Source organism: Leptopilina heterotoma, unplaced genomic scaffold, assembly GCF_015476425.1.
Source record: "Leptopilina heterotoma isolate Lh14 unplaced genomic scaffold, ASM1547642v1 Lhet_16, whole genome shotgun sequence".
Taxonomy (NCBI): Eukaryota; Metazoa; Arthropoda; class Insecta; order Hymenoptera; family Figitidae; genus Leptopilina; species Leptopilina heterotoma.
This window is the reverse complement of record NW_025110874.1, coordinates 257,902-279,332: the sequence shown is the minus strand read 5'-3', so window position 1 is coordinate 279,332 and position 21,431 is coordinate 257,902. Positions and strand designations below refer to the sequence as shown.

Sequence of the window (21,431 nt, the reverse complement as noted above, 5' to 3'; positions counted from 1 at the left end):
TTGTGTGTTTGATAACTTTATGTAGTTAACAGCAAAAAATTTCTGGGTGGCTGATACCCAGTTTTCGGTTTAAGGTGATTTCAGTAGATTTAAAAAACACTTTTTTAATTATTAAGATTAAATAAATCATTATGAAACTTATTTTCCTTCAAAATATATGTACTGAGGTACATAAGATAATTTTTCTGAAACATAATATCCTTTTCCAGCTTGGAGAACACACTTTAAAGTCCCCGGGTGTCGCACACCCAGTGTGCGGTTTAAGGATGGATTCAGAAGTGTGCGGTTTAAGGGTTAAGCGAGTCTTGAGCAAAATTTTAGTTAAAGGTACGCTTTGAGCCTTCATCAACTTTAAGTCTAAGCCTTGAAGTAGCCTTCAGGTAGCCTTTAGGTAGACTTGGGGTAGCTTTGATGTAGCCAACATTTTTTACGCGGGTAAGTGGAAAAAAATGTGAAATTTTTTTCAAGAAAAAAATATTCAAAATTACTTTTCTTCCACAACTAATAAAATTTTTACTTTATTTTCATCATTAGTACGTGCAGAATGAAATATTTAATTTGGTGCAACCTACTCTCAGTTAACGTTGTCTATTTAATAAATGAAGTAATGACATGAATTGTTGTTATTATCTACTTGTACTTAAAAATACAGAAGGTTATTTTAAGTTTTGCAACTTTGTAAAAATTGGAGGGACACTTCTAGAATTTTTACTTTTATGTTCTTGAAAAAATATCTTCATATTAGAGAGCAAGCAGGATTATAAAATAGGTAATTTTCATGTAGAAACTCACGTGAAAAGAACATGAAATACATCTCCTAAGACTCCATTGTGTCGTAGTGACTGCTCAGATGTTTCACAGATTGACCTCAATAGACATCCTCTTCCGGAAAATCCAGAACTAAAAATAAAAAATGTATACACTTAATTTTTTAAGGTACTTATATATTTTTGTTAATAAAAATATAAAATAAGAATACCGCTTTAAATACTTTTCGAACATCATTTATATTTCATTATGTGTTTATGGTTTTAGGAGAAGAAAATAATAAATAAAAAAACTTAAAAGTTTAAAAAACAATATCTTGCAAAATTAAAATTTGGAAAAACTTTTTTTACAACTTATGTACATCCCCTAAGAAACCAAAATGTCAAATTATAAAGAAAATCTGAGATTCGAAGTTAACCCTGTGCATAGAACACCCCAATAATGTTTTCACATTGCAATAAGAAGTTTTAAAAATTAGTAAACTTGTGATTTATTTTGCTTCTGGTGTCAACTCTTATATTCCGATGTGATTAAGAATTTAAAGTGTTACATATATTATAAACTATTTTTGTTGTGAATGTCATGTGTATACAGTGAATATGAGTCACTGTATTGAATTTTGAATTTCACGAAATAACAAGGAATTTTCAATATAATAATCTTATATTTTATTAACTAATAATTGTTTAATAATAATTTCCTACTTTATTACTTGAAAAACAAGTTTATTTACACAGTGTAAGTTAAAATATTATTTTCGAAGTAAATAAGTTTTTGTGTTTTAATAGAGGTGGTTTAATGTAAACAGAGGGCCTTCAAAATAAGACTATTGTAACAGGTTAGATAAAACATAAATTTTATTATTTATTCATAATAATTTGTGTTTGTAACATGTGTATTAGCTAAAGCAAAAGACCATTTAAATTAAAATTCATAACATAAATGAAATAAAAATTTACTTTACCTTGTAAATTTATTTTCTATGAGTTCATAAATGGTTTTCCTGTCGATGCTCCTTTTCTTCCTCTGAGAATAGGACTTACTTACAGAACCAAAATCAGTTAGGTTGTTTGGAAGACCGTAAGTGGCTTCGAAAAAGTAAGACATCGAAATTGAATTTTGTGGAGCTTCTAATGGTACAGCTAATGCAAAAAATATCTGTTGATATTTGATAATTTTATTGTTAATTCAAAAGAATCGTGATAAAAATTTCCATGCACACATTTATTTTTTAACACAGAAGGAGTACAAAATTGATTAGTAATTAAAATTAATTAAAATTTCTACTGTTAAAATTATTAAAATATTAAAATATTATTAAAATTAGAATAATATTTCATGAATTTGCAGTAAAATTTTAATTTTTAGTTTGGTTTTAGCTATTGTATTATTTCTGACTTAGTGTGCTTACATTTACTTTGTAGAATATTAATAAAAAATACAAACACCCATTGTACTCGTGGAGGGAAACGTCAAAGATCTAATTGGTCGATGAAGAATATTGGCCATTTCTGAATTTTGATTTTTTCCCAATATTTTTAGAATATTTATCATTGCAATAATTGTGATAACTCTGAAACAGAAATTAGTTCCTACAGAATATTTTATGCCTTAAAAATCAAGGGTGTTCCCTACTTTTTCGATTTTGTTGAAACTTTGAAATTTTGCGGTGAAATACATGACAGAATTCCCCACGTGCTCTTTTAAAAAAAATTGCATTTTTCAAAAATTTGTTTATTTAAAATTGTTTTTTAATTTATTTGTTTAAAAAAATTTTTGTACGAAATATTTTTAAAAATTTTTAAAAATTTTTAAAAAGTAATAAAAATTTACTGAAAAATTCATTAAATTTCGTTCATTTTTCTTAGAAATATATAATTTTCAAAATTTTAAAAAAAATTTTAAAAACCTCATAAATCTAAAATTTTTTAAAATCAATTTTGTGCTTTTTACTGGCATGTATTCCACCACAAAATTTCGAAGTTTTAAGAAAATCGAAAAAGTAGTACACAACATTGATTTTTTAAGCATGGACTGACCTAGTTCTAAAATTTATTTAATGAATTTATAGAAAACAGTATAGACAAAATAAAAAGACTCTTACGTAATCCGCCGTTGGACCATGTTTTAATTTTAAAGACCATGTCATCACAGGACACGAAATTTTTGAACTGGTCTTTATTCAGTGACAAAGTACAACCAGTATTCGTTTCTTACTAGTACAGTTATAAAGAGGTTTTGCGAACGTTAAGTGAAGCGCACATAATGACATTCCAATAATAGCAATAGTAATAAGAATAATAATATTTAACTAGCCTCTATATTTTCATTTTTTATTCTTTTAATTTGTTTCGATAATCGAATATATAGAAAGAAAGGAAAGAATTCAATATCATTCACTATTATGACAAATTGGTTGATCTCGCTTTTCTCTACGTATATAACATTCTGGAGTTTGTGTTCAGGATCGGAAATCACTGAGAAATATGATATCGGTCATCTTCTCAGGAATAAAAGGCATTTGCTCTTTCCGAACCCCCAAGGCAGTGAAACAAAAGTTCAAGTACGTCTTTCATCTTCTATTTAATATTATTTTATATAATTTTCCAAAAATCAGACCCTTAATTAATTAAATTACCTTTTGGTCCATAGGTCATAGAATAAAATTTAACAAAAATTGAGAGAGTTACAGTCGATTAAACATTACATTTCATGAAAAATGTTGATGATTTTTGGCAATTGATCGAACAGTAAAATTATCATAAACGCTAAAGTTACTAAAATCACTAATCAAGGGTATCTGGTGTCGCTGATTTCGAATCCAATAACAGTTTTTAATATTTCAAAATGGCGGGGTCACTGATTACGAATCTGATGTCAGATATCGAAAATTCAAAGAGGTGGATTCAACATGGTGGGCATGATATTTTAAAAATCGATCGAATTCGCACAAATTGAATCCACCTCTTTGAATTTTCGAAATCTGACATCGGACTCGTAATCAGTGACCCCGTAAAGCTCGGAGTAACGAATTGGAGACAAATTTGATCGATTTTTAAAAACTTGTCCACAATTTTGAAATTCTAATAACTCACATTGGATTTAAAATCAGCGACTGCAAAAACTCTCGATTAGGGATTTTAGTAACTTTAGCGTTTATGTTAATTTTACTGTTTCAATTTTTGCTGCAAATGTTAAAGAGATACTAAAAATCAAAAAAGTACTTCAGTTATTTTTAATTATTGCTACAGATGTAATAGAAATTGATTTAAGAATTTTAAATTTTATATCGTCATTGTAAATTTTATTAAATTTTATATTACTTTTTACATTCAATATGTTTTAAATATTACACTTACAAATTCTAATAGTTAAAATTGCAGAAAATAAAGATTGCTTCTGCAATAAATAACTTTCAATATTGCAGAATAAACTTTTTACTCGAAAAAGTAGTAATCCGTACCACTGCTTGTATAGAAATATTATAATATTTATTGACGTAATTATTTTTTAATTTGTAAACATTAGAGACAAACATAATCAGAATAATAAATCTAATAATTTAATGGTTAAGTTAATAATACTGTCGTTTATTATTTTTTTAAAAAAATTATTTATGTGAGAAAAAATAATTGTAATTAAAATCATTTTTAATCATAAATAATAATAATTATTTTTATCAGGATAAAAACGAACAAAGCATCACCAATCTCTGTTTAAAATTTTTTAAATAAAGTGAAAATACTATTAAGAATAAGAAAAAACAAAAAAGTGCAACATGAGTGAAAGGAAGATTGCTAAAAAAAGAAGCACAGCAAAACGTAATTAAAGTAATAACAATATCTTCTGATGAAAATAATGAAACAAGTAAAAAAAGAACAAGAAGAAGAAACCAGAACAATCACTATTTAACAGAGTAATAGAATATTTAGAAAAAAATGACAGACGAAAATAAAAAAAAATAAAATGATAACAAATGCAATTCTTATTGTCACAATTGCATTGTAGACAAAAATTACACTACATTTAAAAACAAAACAAGCAATAAGAGAAAAATCTAATGCAATATTGCAAAAATCAAATAAAAGAAAAAACCAATGATCGAGATACAATAAGATGTCAAACATGCTTTAATAAATCAGAATTGTACATATGTGACTTGGTCTATGAAAAGGAACCTTACGTGCGAAAACAAGTTTTTTGAGAAAACAGGAGGGCATTTCCATGAAAAACGTCCGTGCGTCACTATTATTAAATAGGCTGTATCTTTTTCTCTAATTATTATTAAAATAAATTTTTTTAAATTATGATGTATTATCAAATATGACGCATTTTACGTGAAATGTCCTAAGTTGAAATTTCAACTTCTTGGAAAAAATTGAAACTCAGGGAATTTGTTGTTTTATCAAGTAGAAATGTGCCCCAAAAAATATTTTTAATTTTTTCGAAATTTTGGAGGGGGGTAGAGGGGGGTCCATTTGACCAATTTTGCTAACACCGGCTACTTTGTGAATTTTTTCTGAACATACTTGTAATGGGAAAAATTTTTTAGAATATGTTTCTGAAAGGTTTTTTCGTCCTCTTTCCAATGGTGTATTTTATTTTTTAATATTTTAAAAATTTACCCTAATTTTTGATAATTAATATTAAATTTTCAATTTCCCAAAAATCGGTCCGTTTTATTTGAAAATAAATTGTTGCAAACGAAAGCTGAGGTTTTTTCCTATCGGCAAGTAAATTTTCAGAATGCCCTTTTTTTGTTTTTGAGTTATTAAATTTTAAAGAATAAATTGCGGCGCGCTGCGTCGCGGTGCACTGAGCCGCGTAGCAACCGGCTTGAGGCGAGGCGCCCGCGACGCAATTTATTCTTTGAAATTTAATAACTCAAAAACAAAAAAAGGTCATTCTGAAAATTTACATGCCGATAGGAAAAAACCTCAGCTTTCGTTTGCAATAATTTATTTTCAAATAAAACGGACCAATTTTTGGGAAATTGAAAATTAAATATTAATTATCAAAAATTAGGGTAAATTTTTAAAATATTAAAAAATAAAATACACCATTGGAAAGAGGACGAAAAAACCTTTCAGACACATATTCTAAAAATTTTTTCCCATTACAAGTATGTTCAGAAAAAATTCACAAAGTAGCCGTATTAGCAAAATTGGTCAAATTGACCCTCTCCTACCCCCTCATAATTTTCGAAAAAATCAAAAATGTTTTTGGGGCACATTTCTACTTGATAGAACAACAAATTCCCTGAGTTTCAATTTTTTTCAAGAAGTTGAAATTTCAACTTAGGACATTTCATGTAAAATGCCGCATATAGAAAATTGTCCAATTTCAATTTTACAGTATAATGTATCAAAGATATACTATTTTTAATGTCGTAATGCACGGACAGAAATGTCCGCTTTTTCGTAGAAATGCCTAGCAGTTAAAGTTTAAACTTAGAAAAACCCTTGTTATTTAAATTTGTATGATAACAAAAAAATTAGTTTTTTTGTATTTGTACTCTTGTTTCTCTTGACTTTAACCAATCTTTTAAAAAATTTCAAAACAAAATAATTACGACTTATTGGTTTTAACCATTTCAAAGAGCGTTTCAAACTCTATCCGAATTAATAAAACAGTGAAAAATGATTTACACGTTAAGTCCCTTTTCATAGACTAGGTCACACATATAACACCTGTTGGATAGAAGGAAATCAATCACAGGAATCAAATAAATCAAATTTTACTGAGGATCAAATAAAATTCTTAAAAACAAAATGCAAAAGAAACGAAAATGACAACATTGACACACTAATTGAAGAATTGACAACAATATTTATAAAATATATAACACTATTAAACAATAACAATAACAAAATTTAACAATGCGATACCAAAATTAAAAAATTTGAATCTCAACCATGAAATACTTGTCTATGTATCATGTTTCTACCAGTGACATATTTATAATAGAGGCCAATAAGGCTTTGGCCTATTAAGTTTTTAAGGGCGGTAAAGGAATTGACTGAAACAATAAAATTTTTTATAATTTTTCTACATTTGTCACCAAGGCAGAAGTCAAACGTTTAAAACGTAGGTCAATGTTTACTATGTGTGATTTCACCTTAATCTCAAGAGCAAACTTCCGAAAAAAATATCTTTTTTACATTTTCATTTACTATGAACGAGTTATTAAAAAAAAATTTGCCTTAAGTAGGGCGGATCATTGATGTGGCCTAAGGCGGTAAGATTTGTAAATTCGGCACTGGTTTCTACACCTGTCGGTATAAAGCGCGTCATTGTGTGGGTACGGATTACTACTTTTTTGAGTAAAAATCTTTACGAAATAGTAATAATTGCTCTTATTCATAATAAAAGTTGCTTCGCTTAGAGTATTAATTGCTCGAGACATTTTAAATATTACTCAGATTTTAATAAAATTTATATTCCTTGAAGCAAATTATACTCTTTTTAAAAAATAAAAATTCTTTAAGAACGAATCAAAAGTTACTATTTCTTGAAAAGTTTCAAAATTACTACTTGAAAGTAGTAATTTTTCATCGAAAAAGTATAATTATTACTATTTATTTTTCTCCGTGAATATTTTTCTTCCTTAGTATCATTCAAAATTCAGTCAAACCGTGAGGACAGAATATATGCATTACCTTTAAGAAATTTCAGTGTTACCAAAGAGTCCAATTTTATGATTTTTAAAAATGTTGGGAATTGTGGGCCACTGTCTAAATTGAGTTCAAAATAAAAAATAACGATGAAATATATTTATTAAATGGTTAGAAATATTAAAAATGTTATAAATGTTTAATTATTAGTTTTAAATTAGAAAAGAAATAGTAAGAAAACGAAACGCAATGAATCGAATTGTTTTTGTTAAATTACTGTAGCTATAAGTGATTTTTATAATATGTTTCTGCATTGTGCAATTGAATCGCCAAAAACAAGCAATAAATACTTCCCTAAAAAAAGTGGCACACAAATTGAGCTTTTTGCAATTCCCCAAATGTTTCATTTTACAAAAAGCTTTGTATTATTTATTCATTTAAATTTGATTCAAAATTTCTTTTTGGAGTTAAAGTACCAATGCCACACAATAATTAAAATAATATTTTTTATAATTTATTCTTGTAAATCCTAGTAAATACCATAAAAACATGAAGGCCAAAAATAAATATTTGCATGCAATTTTTTAGGTAATTTTTGTTTACGGTTTATAGGTAATTATAAAGCGTTGTAAAGTAATAAAATGATAATGAAAAATTTACTTTGGACGAACAAAAAAAAATATAAAAAAATTGGATGATCAAACTCATAAATATTATTAAGTAATGGAGGTGGCCCACAATCCCCCAATCTCCCCTAAATATTAGGGTGGGCCAAAAAATAACTTTTTTTAGAATCCTATTCTAATAGTGGGGAAATGTTGCCTATTCAGCTCAATAAAACATGTGCAAAACAATAAAATTGTAGGTAGTATTAACAGCTTTTTGCAGACTTTTTAATATCTTAAAGTGTCTCAAAACAAACAATTTATTATCTTGAAGTAGTTTTTTGCTAAATATATTAATTTTGGTAAACTTCGCTCTGGAATATTTTCGTTTACTTTTTTTGACAAAATCAATAAAACTACTTGTTTTTAACTATTTTCCTCTTAGAGATCTTTTGAGTTTTTACTACGCGTTGACGTTCCAATGTTGTTTAAAGACGGATTCAGACGTTTGAATGCATTGAGCGAAAGATATTTATAGCGATTATTTGTGACAAAAGACATGAAGTTCAGTCAAAAGCAACGAGCAAAATAGATGCTTAAGTTAAGTGCTGCAAACAAAAATGTTCCAGATCGAATTATATCAAAATCAACATATTCATCAAAAAAACTACTACGAGATGATTGTTTGCTTTGGAACACTTTAAGACATTAAAAAGTCGGCAAAAAGCTGTTAATAATAATAATTTCATAACAAAAAAATGTATGATCTTTGTATTGTCAAGAAAAATTGTTAGTTTTCTGCTCTTGCAAAAGATGTTCATGGATCAAACTGTTGTTTTGCACATATTTTATTGAGCGAAAAAAGGCAACATTTTCCTATTATTAGAATAGGATTCTAAAGAAAAGTTATTTTTTGGCCCACCGTAATAAATATCCTCTTAATATCTCAGTAGCATTCAGATGATACGCTGTGTTACTTGGGTAGTAAGTAATAAAAATTATGATGAAAATATTAAGAAAAATTCTGTGAAAGGTACTTTTTGGATTGGGTTTGCCGATGGAGGGTGAGGTATCCATGACTCTCGGTTACGTGTTGAAGTGCAACTACAACCTACCATACAATTCATCCATCTACGAAAAAGAAGAATTTCGATACGAAAAATCGGCAGATGTAGTATTTTCAGAGCCAAGAAACGTGAAAGCAACTCAAGGTATTTACAATGTATGCAAAAACATACATATATACACTTATTTGAAACTGTGAACGTAAAGGTTGCTTTGTTTTCATATAAATTATTTTATTTAAATTCAAGTGAATGCTCTCGGCGTTGGATTTTAAATAAAAGATGCTAAATTTTTAGCGCTACAACTAAGGGACATTTCACTTTCGAATCATTAGTTTTAAGTCCTTGAAATTAACATAGTCAAGTCGGATGATAGAATCATTTAAGGGAAAAAAGTGTGGGGTCATTAGTATTGAGCCTTTGATTATTGAATATAACAAGTTGAGTTTTATTCGGTCAAATTTCTAAGTATCTATTTGAAAGAAACGGTGAAATTATGTCAAGACAATTTTGTAAGGTGCTTATAACTTTGTTAATATTTTTCGAGCGAGTAATAATGGATCAGTCATCAGCGAATTCGTAGATTTTACAATCTTCAGGAATAATAGTGTTAAAATTTCTAGTATAAATCCCAAAATTAATCGAGTTCAAGATACTTCCCTGTGGGACTAACAGAACTAGTACTTGGGCCAATGGTTTTGCTATTGACTTTGTTAAACATGCTTTTGCATTTGATCGATTCGTAAATATAACGAGCTATTGTTTCAGGAATTCCAATGTTCTCTGATCTTCCATTAAAATATTCGGAACTACGCTAGGAAATGCTCCCTTTATATCAAGGAACAATGCACCAATGATTTCTCTTTTTGATAAAACTGACCATTTGTCTGTGGAGATCAATGACAGGTTGTCCGAGCAGGATTTACCCTTCCTATAACCAAACTGATAAGGACTAAGAATTTTGTCGCATTCAATGAGTCAAAGAAGTCTGTTGTAAATTAATGTTTCTGTAACTTTAAGTAAGCATCAGGCTAAGGAAATATGACGGAATTTGCCTGGCGAAGATTAAGAATGAAGAAAATAAGAAAGTTGTTTCAAGAGGGAGGAAAGAGACCGTTAGAAATAATTCTGTTGAGAATTAATAAAAGAACTAGTAAGGCTTCTTTCGGAAAATGTTAAATAGTGTCGAAAGCTATTTTATCAAGGTCTAGAGATGTCTTCACTTTGCATTACTTAATGGCTATTAACTATGGCTTCTATTTTTTGTATTTGAAAAAATTTTCGTAGTTTGACTGAAGTTTGTAATTTTGAATTCCTATTTTTCTCTCTTTCATAGCATCGTTATATTTATTATTTCATCACGATGCTGGAATAATAGTTTTTTGGGTGGCCTCTGCTATTATTATTGTTGTGTGTGTTTTTGTGTTGGGGACAAACTAAGTTAATTGTAAAATCTACAAGATGTACAAAATGGACTTTTTAATTGAGTTGAAAAGGAGATTCCAGTATCTGACAGCAGTTTATTTACCAAGGACTCTATAAATTGATATAAGTAGGTAACATTTCGCCTATTGAGAAGTTGATTAAGACTGCGAGATTCTAAAGTTTATCCTCTGCAGTGAAAATATTACGAATTCTGGTAAAAGTCAAGGTTTTGCGAATGGCGATCACAAAACCACCACCCTTGTGCACTAATCGATCCTGTCTGATCACATTAAGTTGTTTTAATGTATTTAAATTGTCTCTTTTATGGTGCTTTAAAAAGGACTCGCTAAGTAAGAGAATGTCAAATTGGTGGGAGAGTTATTTGAGATCGGGCGTTTTGTTAAAGACGTCACGACAATTCCATTGCATTTAATTAAGTCTTTGTAAATTGGCTATTGTTTCTGGTATTAAACAGCGTTTGAAGGGTCTCTGATTGTTTTAAGGATGTTCTTGATGCGTTTTATAGTTTCGGGAGAGAAGTTAGGAGCGAGAATATTTACTTGCTCATTAATCATGGAGATAAACAGCGAATACCGCAATGGGCTCAGTACTAAATTTGAATTAATCTATCAAGTTATTTTAGAGTTTTTCGTTAAGTATTTTATTATACGGTTGTCAAATATGAGGTCTGATGTTTTTTGAGTGCATGGAAGGGTTTCAATTGTTTTTTTTACGAAACTACTGAACTTTCCTGTCTGTACGCCTGACTATGCAGTCAGACTGGAAACTGGCTCTATCATGAGAAACTCTCTCTCCGCAATAATTGCATCTTGGTTTTGAGCGACAGTTTTTTTGCAAAGGCTTGAGCCTTTGTAATCAGTTACTCTCTGGGGACTTGGTTTTCTCATCAAATGTGTTCCTATTTAAACGCCTAGCCTAGAGGTTTTTTATTTTATCAACATTTTATCAACAACTTCTGCATTTTAGTAAACTTATTTTATCATTGTCAAATTTCTTCTAAATTTAGTTCTCTTTTTTTGACACCTCAAAAAAGCCTTTGCAAAATTTTTATTTTAAAGCCTAAATTACAAAAACGCACAACACACAAGTATATGTTCGCACGGTTTGTTACACATGAAATAAAGTTTTTTTCTCTATTAATGTTGCACAAATATTGTCAAATCAAGCGTCGGGTGATAAAGTGGATGATGATGAGACTTCAGATTCTGAGAAATTAGATCCAACATTTGAGTGTAATGAAATTGTCAATTAACGTAAAAAAGACGCGTAGGAAAGTAAACTATTGAAGATGACCACAAGATAATTGCAGCAATAAACGAATCTATCGGAACTAGTGAAAATAATAAACAAAATGACAACAGCAACAATTGTGATTCATTATTCTTCGAAAATAGTAAAACTGCTTTAGCTGCCGCGAAAACTACATCCGATAATGTAAAAGTTTTAACCACTGTTCCAAATGAATTTACTATTTATAAAATAAGTGAAACGTTCTCAGTTTCGTGGCGCATAGCTTCAGCTGCAAAAAAACAATTAAAAACTCCGGCTACGCATCTCAGCCTGTCAAAAAAATTTAAAACGATTGCAAATGACACCACTGAAAATGTACGGAATTTCTGTTTGTCGGATTACGCCAGCAGATTAATGCCAGGAGTAAAGGATTGTGTGAGTGTTCTAAAAGATAATCAAAAAATAAAAATTTAAAAAAGTCTATTTCCTTTAATCCATTTTGTCGCCAAGGTGATCCTTCCGTGCTATTTTTCTTCATTTTCTTTATTTTTGGTACTTGTGAGAGTATTTTTGGCCTCCTCAAGGTCCGACCTAAAGACTCCGCATCCACCACTGCCTGCAACATGGTTGACGTCAACTTTGTCACCGCACTTTTCTTTTCTAACAGAGAGCTTTAAGACACGCTTGTTGGGTCCTAGGACCGTCAATTCTCTATCAGCTGATGGTACTCCCAAATTCTGCACTAGTACTTCCTGGACTTCGTCAATGTCGGCAAGGTAGTCCAGATCACGGATCTCCAGTGTTACCTTTCGATCCGCCACCTGCACCATACCAAGATCATCTACAATCCTTGTAACCTCATCGATGAACTTCTCCTTACCTTGTGATCCTTCTATTTTTGTAAGAAGGTCACCTTTGTTTGTGAGTTTAGACTCTTTTTTGAGCTTTCCCAAGATATCAGCATAACTTATTCCTTTTGCCACCTTGACAATCATTGTTGATTGTCGCGGTAGCCTTAGTACGTTTCTGTCTTGGTTTGCATTCGTCGCTTTGTCGACAATACCCGCAGCCGGTTTAGGAGGTTTCATTTCCTCTTTCTTTTTTTTGTCCAATCTCCTTTTCAGGACTGCTTAATCTTCTTTTCTGTAAGGCAATAGCAACGTTTCTCAATGCTGTTACATTGAATCTATCCCTTCTGCGTCTTCGGCCCTGGCAGGCCTTTTCTGACCAGACCAAACCCTGATAGAAACCTTCCTTCTCGCTTCATCGTGCTTTTCTCGTACGTTCTGAATGATCGATTTTAGACCTTTCAGTCCATCCTTTATGGTCATGTTGACGTTTTTCTACACCTCGCAAGTCTTTAGCATCTTAATGATCTCTTCTGCAATCATATCAATGCACTCTGCTTCTTCCTCTCGTAGCTTAAGGTGGGGTGTAGTTAATTCGGTGGAAAAAAATGCATGTTTTTAAGAATTTTTTGTCGACACAGAGAGTGTTAGTTTATTAAGTCAATTTTCATATAATAATGCAACATTTGAAGAATATTTTCCTAAATTTTTATTGAAAAATATTGAAAATTTAACAAATAATAGTTAATTTACGAAGACGCCTCGGAAAAAAGTTTTTCTGCGGTGTACATAAAAACTCGCAACAGAATCATCTAAAACAAAAAAATCAAAATGCATTTGTTACAGGAGATATCTCTCGAGGTATTCACGAGAGGATTTTTTTTCAATTTTTCGTAGCACTTGTAAGCTAAAAAGACAATTTTCACTCAAAAAATCGCCTAATTTGTTATTGTTAAAAATAAGTAATTATTTGTTTTAAAAGTTCCCGATAATACCTGAGGAATTATGTAAAGAAATACTGTACCAAATTTCAGGACAATTGGTCCAGTAGATTTTGAGTTAGGACGTACACGGACTTCAAAAATTAGAGATCAACCTTCAAATAGTGTATCGGAAAATATTGCAAATTTAAAAATAAACAAATTACAGATTGTTATTTAATAAAAACAAATGTTCAAGGTAATTTTTCATTTCACATTATTTTAGGATAATTTGCCACTTTAATATACATCTGTCAGGTAAAAGTATTGAGTCAAAAATGTTCGAGTTTTGATATAGTGTGATAGATTTAAATAGAAATGAAAATGGCCGATTCAAAATGGCGACTGAAGTTACGTTTTTAATAACTTGTTGCTCGGAGGTTTTTGGGGTCTTTGATTATGAATTTGAATTTAGTTTTCAGACTTTTAAAATTCAAAATGACGGAAAAAAATAAAAAAAAAATTACCGGATTAATTTAAAATTCTTTTTTCTGGGGTTTTCAGTGAAACGTGGTTTTTTGTTTCGTTGTAAACTACAGATTTTCATAAATGTTTTGACTTTTTCAAAAATATAAAGGCATTAATTCACGGTGACGCGTTTTGATTCACGGTGGGCTTAAAAAATTTTTTCTTCATACCTCGGTCGAAAGTACGTATTTCCCGCTGCGATTTCGCAGCAGAAAGTTAAACATTTGTGCTTTGGCTGATTTTCATACCCAACCTCTATTACAGCGGGAGTAAAAGAATTCTCTGTCGGTAAAAACACCACTGTCGGTAAATAAGAAAATTTCGAGTTCAATGACAATTTAACGAGTAATTGTTATCGCAATATAAAATAAGAAAAAAAATTATCAAGAAAACTTTTTATACTTTATAAATTTATTATCCACAAGCTCTGAATATTGAAATGAACGAAATCTTTTGCTGATATAATTATTTTCAAAAATTATTTTAATAAACAGTAAAAACAAAAATAAAATAATTAATAATTTTGTAATTTCTTTTTTAATACGTACCAAAATGATATTATAAAATTGTAATAATTTGAAGAAATAATGAAAGTGTTTTCATTAGAATGTTTAGAATTTTAGAAACATAGAATTAATTTTGTACCACCAGAAAAATTCTTTTGAAAATATAATATTAATTTATCTTTCACATTTTTTTTCGTGCCTGCCCCCGACCAGAAGCACTCGCTTCGCTCGTGCATCAAATGTCGGGGCAGGCGAATATTGTTTGCAAGAGAGAGACAGAGAAAAAACCAGAGCTTCACGAGTGTCCGCTAGAGGCGTTGAAGCGAGGAGCAAAAGTAAATAAAGATGGCCGGCTGTCAAATGAAACTCGATTGCAATTTTCTTAAAAAATAAATTACCCAGCGTACTTTCGACCGCATATAAAGAAAAATAGTATACATTACACGGGCAGAAATTCGAAAGCCCTAAACTACGCGATAATGCCCTCGGCTTCGCCTCGGGCATCATTTCGCGCAGTGCAGGAATTTCGAACTTTCTGCCCTTATAATGTAATATACTATTAAATACTTTTGACACATGCCCTTTCCAATTTTTTTTTAGAAAATGTTTCTACACCACCTACAGAATTGATTTTCACTTGAATTAAATAATTTAATTTATTTAATAAATCATATAATTGTGTAAAAGTTATTTGCAAAACATATACAGTTCCTGTTTGAGCTTGTTTCGGCCTGTTCGCGTCAGTTTTAAGTGTTTTAAAAAAAATGTTTATTTTTTAATTCTTTTAAAATAATTAAAAATGAGTTCATGTAAGGATAATTCTTATTCGCATGTATTCACAATTTACGTATGCCTTAAAAACAGCTCGAAAAAATGTTAAAAATTTATGCACCTGTACTCTTTGCGAATTAGCAACACAAAATGGTTTGCTGTTCCGAAAGAAGAACGCCATGAAAGAAATACAAGTCAAAAAAGTGTGTCCTTAGTGTCTGCCTGAACTAGGAAAAGGTAAGAAACATATCGGCGTTAACTCAACGAAAGTGAAAAATGTAATTAATCGTGTTAAATGCGAATTGACAAAGTCAGAAGAAGAGCATTTGGCTTGTAAATTAATTGAGAAAAACTCGATAAATAACAAAGAAATAAAATTGTCTCGCTCACACGGTAAAGCAATGCAAATACAATTACGTTCGAAGACCACAAGTAGCTCAAATAAAAAAGTTTAAATCACAACTGATGATATGTTAAAAATTAAATTAAATTTAGGCTTATCTGCTAATGATTGCACAAATGTAGCATCATCATTGCGCGTGACCCTGAATGATCGAAACTTTTTTGAAAGCAATTTATTGGCTGAGTTGCGAGAAAGAGCTTACACATTACAAGATTATATTACCGTTAAGAGTGACGAATTTTCACATCATAAAAACAATAAATGTTCGATCAGTACTAAAACTTTTGTGATTTGAAACAACGTTGCTGATTTAATGAATTTTGTAAAATCACGACGAGGTTTTGAAGATGTGATTTTGAAGATTGGATTGGATGGCGGTGGCGGTGGCAGGTTTTTCAAAATTTGCTTATCAATATTAGAAAAATCCGAACAATCGCTACGAGAAATTAATCAAAATCGACAAAGCTACAAAGATGAAATCGCGTGTAATAAATTCAAGGACTCTGGTGTTAAAAAATCTGTTATTTTGGAAATAGCAGAAGGCATTCAAGAAAACTTTGAAAACGTTTCTCTTCTGTGAAATCAACATAATTTGAATTTACTAACTCAATTCACTATCTCAACCGACTTAAAAGTAGCAAACATATTATCGGGATGAATGAGTTGTGCAAACACGTTTCCCTGCTTGTATTGTGAGACATCTTGAAATCATTTGGGACAAAAAGGTAATGCCCGTACTATAGCTAACATCTCGCAGAATTTTTAAAATTTTTAACGAAATTCTTCTACCAAAAAGTTTGCCAAGAATTATAAAAATTGTGTTAATTATCCTGTTTTTCGAGATGCTGTTAATGAAAGTACGAAAATTATAAACATCATACTTCCTCCTGAGTAACACTTGCTACTTGGAATAGTAAATTTAATATTTGACACAATGATGAAAGAGTTTGAAACCGATGCTTCAGAATGGGCCAAATCCTGTAGGGTATCAAGACAAGTTACTTATGGGGGAACTCCAGCTTTTGTTGGCAATGGCTGCTCAAAGTTACTAAAAAACATTGACATTTTGCGAGCAAAATGTACATTGGGATGTTTGAAGTACGTGAATTGTTTTTCGAAATTAAAATTGGTCGTGGATTCTTGTTTCTCTGAAGACTTGAAGCCAAATTTTGGAAGTTCTATTCAAAGTTTTCGTAGTGCTTACTGAACTGCCGAATTGAGAATAATTCCCAAAACTCACATTCTCTTTGAACACGCTATGGAATTCTGCACCAATAAGCAAAAAGGATTGAGATATTACCCAGAACAAACTGTAGAATCTCTTCACGCAGATTTCAATAAAACATAGATTAAATATAAAGTTAAATGCGAAGCTAAAAAGTATCCTATCTTTCTATTCAACGCTGTATGTGAATATAATAGTTTACATGTTTAATGTAAATGTAAATCATCAAAGATTTAAATTAATGTTTATTTAACAACTGTAATACAAAAAACTGAGTCGTTGAATAAATTAATTCACTTTCGAGTTATTGAACACGATTTTTGTTTTTTTGGGTATTTTACTAGTTTTTTGTTACCATTTTTTGGTCAATTAACGTCAAATATATGTTTAACTGGAAATTTTTAATCGATTACATATACTGACATTCTATTTTAAGCGAAATTTAACGGTTAGAGTCATAACTTTATATTTTGACAAATTCTTTTTACAGTTTTTATTGAATTAAAAAAATACAGTTTAAGAAAATCAGCCCAATACGCGATTTTAATTCAAGTTAAAATCAATTCTGTAGGTAGTGGAGAAACGTTTTCTGAAAAAATTAGAAAGGGCATGTGTCAAAAGTATTTAAAATGTTTCAAGCCCACCGTGGATTCATAAGTCAATTCAGAGTAAACATCGCTACGGACTTAAAATTGGCAATCATTTTGGTTGGCATAATGGGACACAGTTGTAAGTATCCATGCACTTGATGTTACGCTGAAAAAACTAAAATGCATATTTGTGGAGAATATCGAACCATTAAGAATGTAGAGGAAAATTACAAAAAATGGTGTGATGCAGAAGCATTTTTGGATCAAATTTTAAAATTTTTGTTTTATTTTTTATTGCATTTAAGTTGTTGGTATAACAATTATTAGTCACATAAATATGACAAAGTCGATCGTCCCAGAGTCATGCAGTTTTGAAAAAAATTACTTTAAATTTTAATGCCGAGCAAAACCTAAAATTTTGAAAAAAATGTTCCTCTTTCTTCTTTTACACAACACTAGATATACACCAAATTTCAGAGAAATCGACAGACTCATTACCAACATTGATGTTTTTAAGTAAATTTGACCAATATGTAATGTTTAGGGGAGAGTGGGGCGAACCGGACCGGTGGGTAAACCAGACCCCGTATTATTATTTTCATTACTAGAACCATTGTTTACATGATTGTTTATGTTTTTTATTATTGTAGATTATGTAAATGCAATATTATAAATAAAAAACCAAACGGTCCGGTTTACCCCATGAGGTGGGGAGAACCGGACCGTTTGCAAAAATTTTTAAAGTTAGCACGGCAACTAAACAATAAAAGATAAAATATAGGTGTCTCTGGGAAAAAGTTGCGCAATTAAATGATCTTTCAAACAAGCCATCGAAAAATAAAATCGGTTGATTCGTTCAGTCACAAGAGTCAAAAAACCGTTAGGGGATCCGGTTTGTCCCACTCTCCCCTAATAATTATTAAATAATTAATTTATTAATTAAAATTAATTAACTAATTATAATTAGTCCAATTTAAAAATAAATTTAAGCAAAAATTGCAAGCTGAAGTACTTTCGGAAAATGTCCAAAATTCGTATCCGTATTTTGCAAAAAAAAAATTACTGTAAATATTATGGGCAGCATTCCATTCTAATTTCTATGTAGAATGTTTTTAATTGTTCTGTATCTGTTTTTGCGAATTAAATTCGCATAAATTACTATTAAATTTCGAACCATTTCTGTTTCAAAATACCTCAAGAATTCTTTTCGGCATTTAAGACGATTTCTGTATTACTTCTAAACGAATTTCATAAGAATCATTTTTACCTGGACAAATGTAGTTAGTAAAGGTCCCTGCAGTCGCAAATAATAATTAGGTACATTTAACATAGATTTCCTTAAAGAAAATTCCCCATAAATAGAATCTTTTATTTAATGAAAGCTTTGAATAAAAAAATTTTGTTTCAATAATAACTTAGTGAATATTTTAATTTTTGATTACTTTTATTTTTTATAATTTAGGTAAATTATCAAGATGGAATTTTTACCGAATATTGGAGAGAGCATTTCAAACTTTTGGATCAGGAAAGGCATGTCTGTTGCGTATGGTTTGTGAAGCTGCTGAAACACCTTTCAAAGAAGGACACGGGCTTTTAGGAGAACTTGTACACGTTCTCTTTACGCCATCGACAACTTTCGAGGAATACGAAGTTTATTCGGATCGCGAATATCACGCAGCGGAACTCATAGGATATGCCACGAATGGAATGTGTAAATCACTCTATTCAGAGTGCATCGTCAGTCCTTTGGATTATTTTTCAAGCAAAAGATAAACTTCTCAAATTGAAAATTGAAACTAATTCAAGCCACAACTTTTTTCTTTTCCTCTCTTTCTCATTCTCTCTCTTGCTCTTGCGTCGAAAACTCGAAATTTAATTAAACAACGATAAAAGAGCACTTTCTCCATGCAAATTGGTTATTGACAAGCTGCAGAGAAAGTTTTAATTGGATTCACTGCTTCGCTGATTTCTTCATTATATTAAGCACACAATGATTATGCATAGTCCCCCCCCCTTCTCACCCAGTGTAGAAATTTCTGTTAAAGTCCCTGATAATAATAGGGTTTTTATTTAATGCGTAACAGTTTTTCAACAATAAAAATATATTGTGGTCCTTCCTAGGTCCCAACATGGTCCAAATGGTCAGACTAATGTGGTAAGCAAAGGCAATCCAAAGGCTCACAATAAAATGCCAATTATTATATACATATAACCCCCTATTATATAAAAGCATTTTTTCGCCGCCAAGTTGGGATTTTCTTAAGGGGATGAGGGGACAATCCTAGCTGTATCCCGTAAAAATTGATCATTTTTATGAATTTCTTTAAGAAAAACAACCAACATTTTTAAATAAAACAAATTATTCTGTAAACTGAAACTACTCAAACTAAAAATTCTCATAAAAAATATTTAAAAATACAGTTGTGATGCTGGATCTCGTCAAGGTCTTCATATGAAATATGTTTTGCGGTGACCACCATTACAAGGACCTGATTTATCAGAAACACAAAATTCAATCGAATTTTGTTAAAGTAGAAGACAATTTAGTCTTTAATACAAGGATTTTAAAAATTTATTTTTGACAAAAAATATCGGTGTAGTAGTTGTTTTAGAAATCGTGGTCACCGATATGCAAAATGCTGTTTAAAGAGAAACAAACTAGTTATTTTCGTTAATAATTTTAAAACTTTTTGAACTTGCTCAAGCTTTGAAGGTTAAGTACGAATTATTGTGCTTTTCCTTTAATGGCAAAACATTTTGTTGCGCTTCCTTTACTGACTCTTTTATTTCCGGAGGAGTTTCGTATTCGTTATTATATTCTCTTTGGTTTCGTGAGCATCATTATGATGTTATTCATTTTATGAATACAAGCGTTTAACAAAACAAAACGTGCTTGCAATGTTTGTTCCAATAAGAACACTCGTTACAGTTGTAGTCATTCTAGTAGAGTTCTTATTGGCTTAACGCCAATTAATTAAATGAAATGGATAATACAAAACATTATGATTAATATTTTATTATATTTATTTCCTATTATTTATTGTTAGGTACGTTATTTGTATTTGTTATTTTATTATTCTTTTATAATTAAGTTTATTTTCCGCAAGCTTGTGTGACGTCAGCGGAAGAAAAATTTTTTTTCCTACCTGCACGAAAAGTAAATCATTTTAAGCAATTAAGGCGAGCGCAAAGTAACTGATTTTTGCCCGCTGACGTCACACAAGCGGGAGAAAAAGTTTTTGCTCGTGCCTTCTATGTCATACTTTTCACACAGTTTGGACAAAAAATTACGTTGGCAACATGGGCGCAAAGGTGATTACAACTTACGCGAGATTAAGGGACCGAGGGGGCACTTCCGCTCCCTCGGCCGCGAAATTGTGTCCTCTCGGTCCCTTAATCTCGCCATCGTCCCAATCACATATTTTGCGCCCTTGATACGGAAATGTAATTTTTGGCCTATTTGATGGAGTTAGCATAAAAATTTAAACCGCCAACGTTATAGTCAACGTACTCGATGTTAAAGTGTACAATTAAAAATAATGAAAACATTGACGAGGGTAATTTTTAAAAGGTTACAACTTATTTGAAACGAAAATCAAGTGTTAACAAACTTAAGGAATCAAAGACTCTGTCCGTAGAAATTATACACCAGTTCCCTTCTGAAGCTCCGGTTGATAAATATTTAGTGACAAAAGTAAGTAATAAAAGTTTGTTATACAGAAATCAAAACAAATCTTAATTTAATAGAATAATTATTAAAAAAAATTTAAAAAAGTTTATGGAAAATTAAAATAAAACAAAACAATAATAAAAATAGTAAATATAAAAAATGTACATGTTGAAGGAAAACTCAATTTATTACATATCTGACAAGTATTATAATTCGCCAATTGATCTGAATGATATTATTCGC

General features: G+C 30.4%; 2 protein-coding genes across 3 annotated transcripts in view; one reads left to right on the top strand and one right to left on the bottom strand.

The window, feature by feature from the left end:
* LOC122498820 overlaps positions 1 to 3,045 on the bottom strand; it is a 40,958-nt gene extending 37,913 nt beyond the window's left edge. Inside the window, exons 1-4 of one of the 2 annotated variants that reach the window (XM_043606758.1) lie at positions 2,873 to 3,045; positions 2,215 to 2,341; positions 1,733 to 1,926; positions 793 to 900 (exon numbers count right to left, since the gene is read on the bottom strand). In XM_043606758.1, coding sequence (XP_043462693.1) covers positions 793 to 900; positions 1,733 to 1,926; positions 2,215 to 2,341; positions 2,873 to 2,892 — 449 coding nt within the window. In that variant the 5' untranslated portion in view covers positions 2,893 to 3,045. The remainder of the gene's footprint in view (positions 1 to 792; positions 901 to 1,732; positions 1,927 to 2,214; positions 2,342 to 2,872) is intronic. The other variant, XM_043606759.1, reaches the window with a different exon arrangement.
* Positions 3,046 to 3,133: 88 nt separating this feature from the next.
* LOC122498821 lies at positions 3,134 to 19,629 on the top strand. Its single transcript, XM_043606762.1, has 3 exons — positions 3,134 to 3,331; positions 9,021 to 9,198; positions 18,981 to 19,629. The coding sequence occupies exons 1-3, from the start codon at positions 3,173 to 3,175 to the stop codon at positions 19,289 to 19,291; spliced, it is 648 nt and encodes a 215-aa protein (XP_043462697.1). The 5' UTR covers positions 3,134 to 3,172; the 3' UTR covers positions 19,292 to 19,629.
* The last annotated feature ends 1,802 nt before the right edge of the window (positions 19,630 to 21,431 follow it).

Excerpts from the sequence above, each read along its gene's own strand:
- LOC122498821 (XM_043606762.1), top strand. The coding sequence starts at position 3,173 with ATGACAAATTGGTTGATCTCGCTTTTCTCTACGTATATAACATTCTGG. Across the intron at positions 3,332-9,020 it reads GCAGTGAAACAAAAGTTCAA|GTACTTTTTGGATTGGGTTT; the intron begins GTACGTCTTTCA and ends ATTCTGTGAAAG. Across the intron at positions 9,199-18,980 it reads AAACGTGAAAGCAACTCAAG|GTAAATTATCAAGATGGAAT; the intron begins GTATTTACAATG and ends TTTATAATTTAG.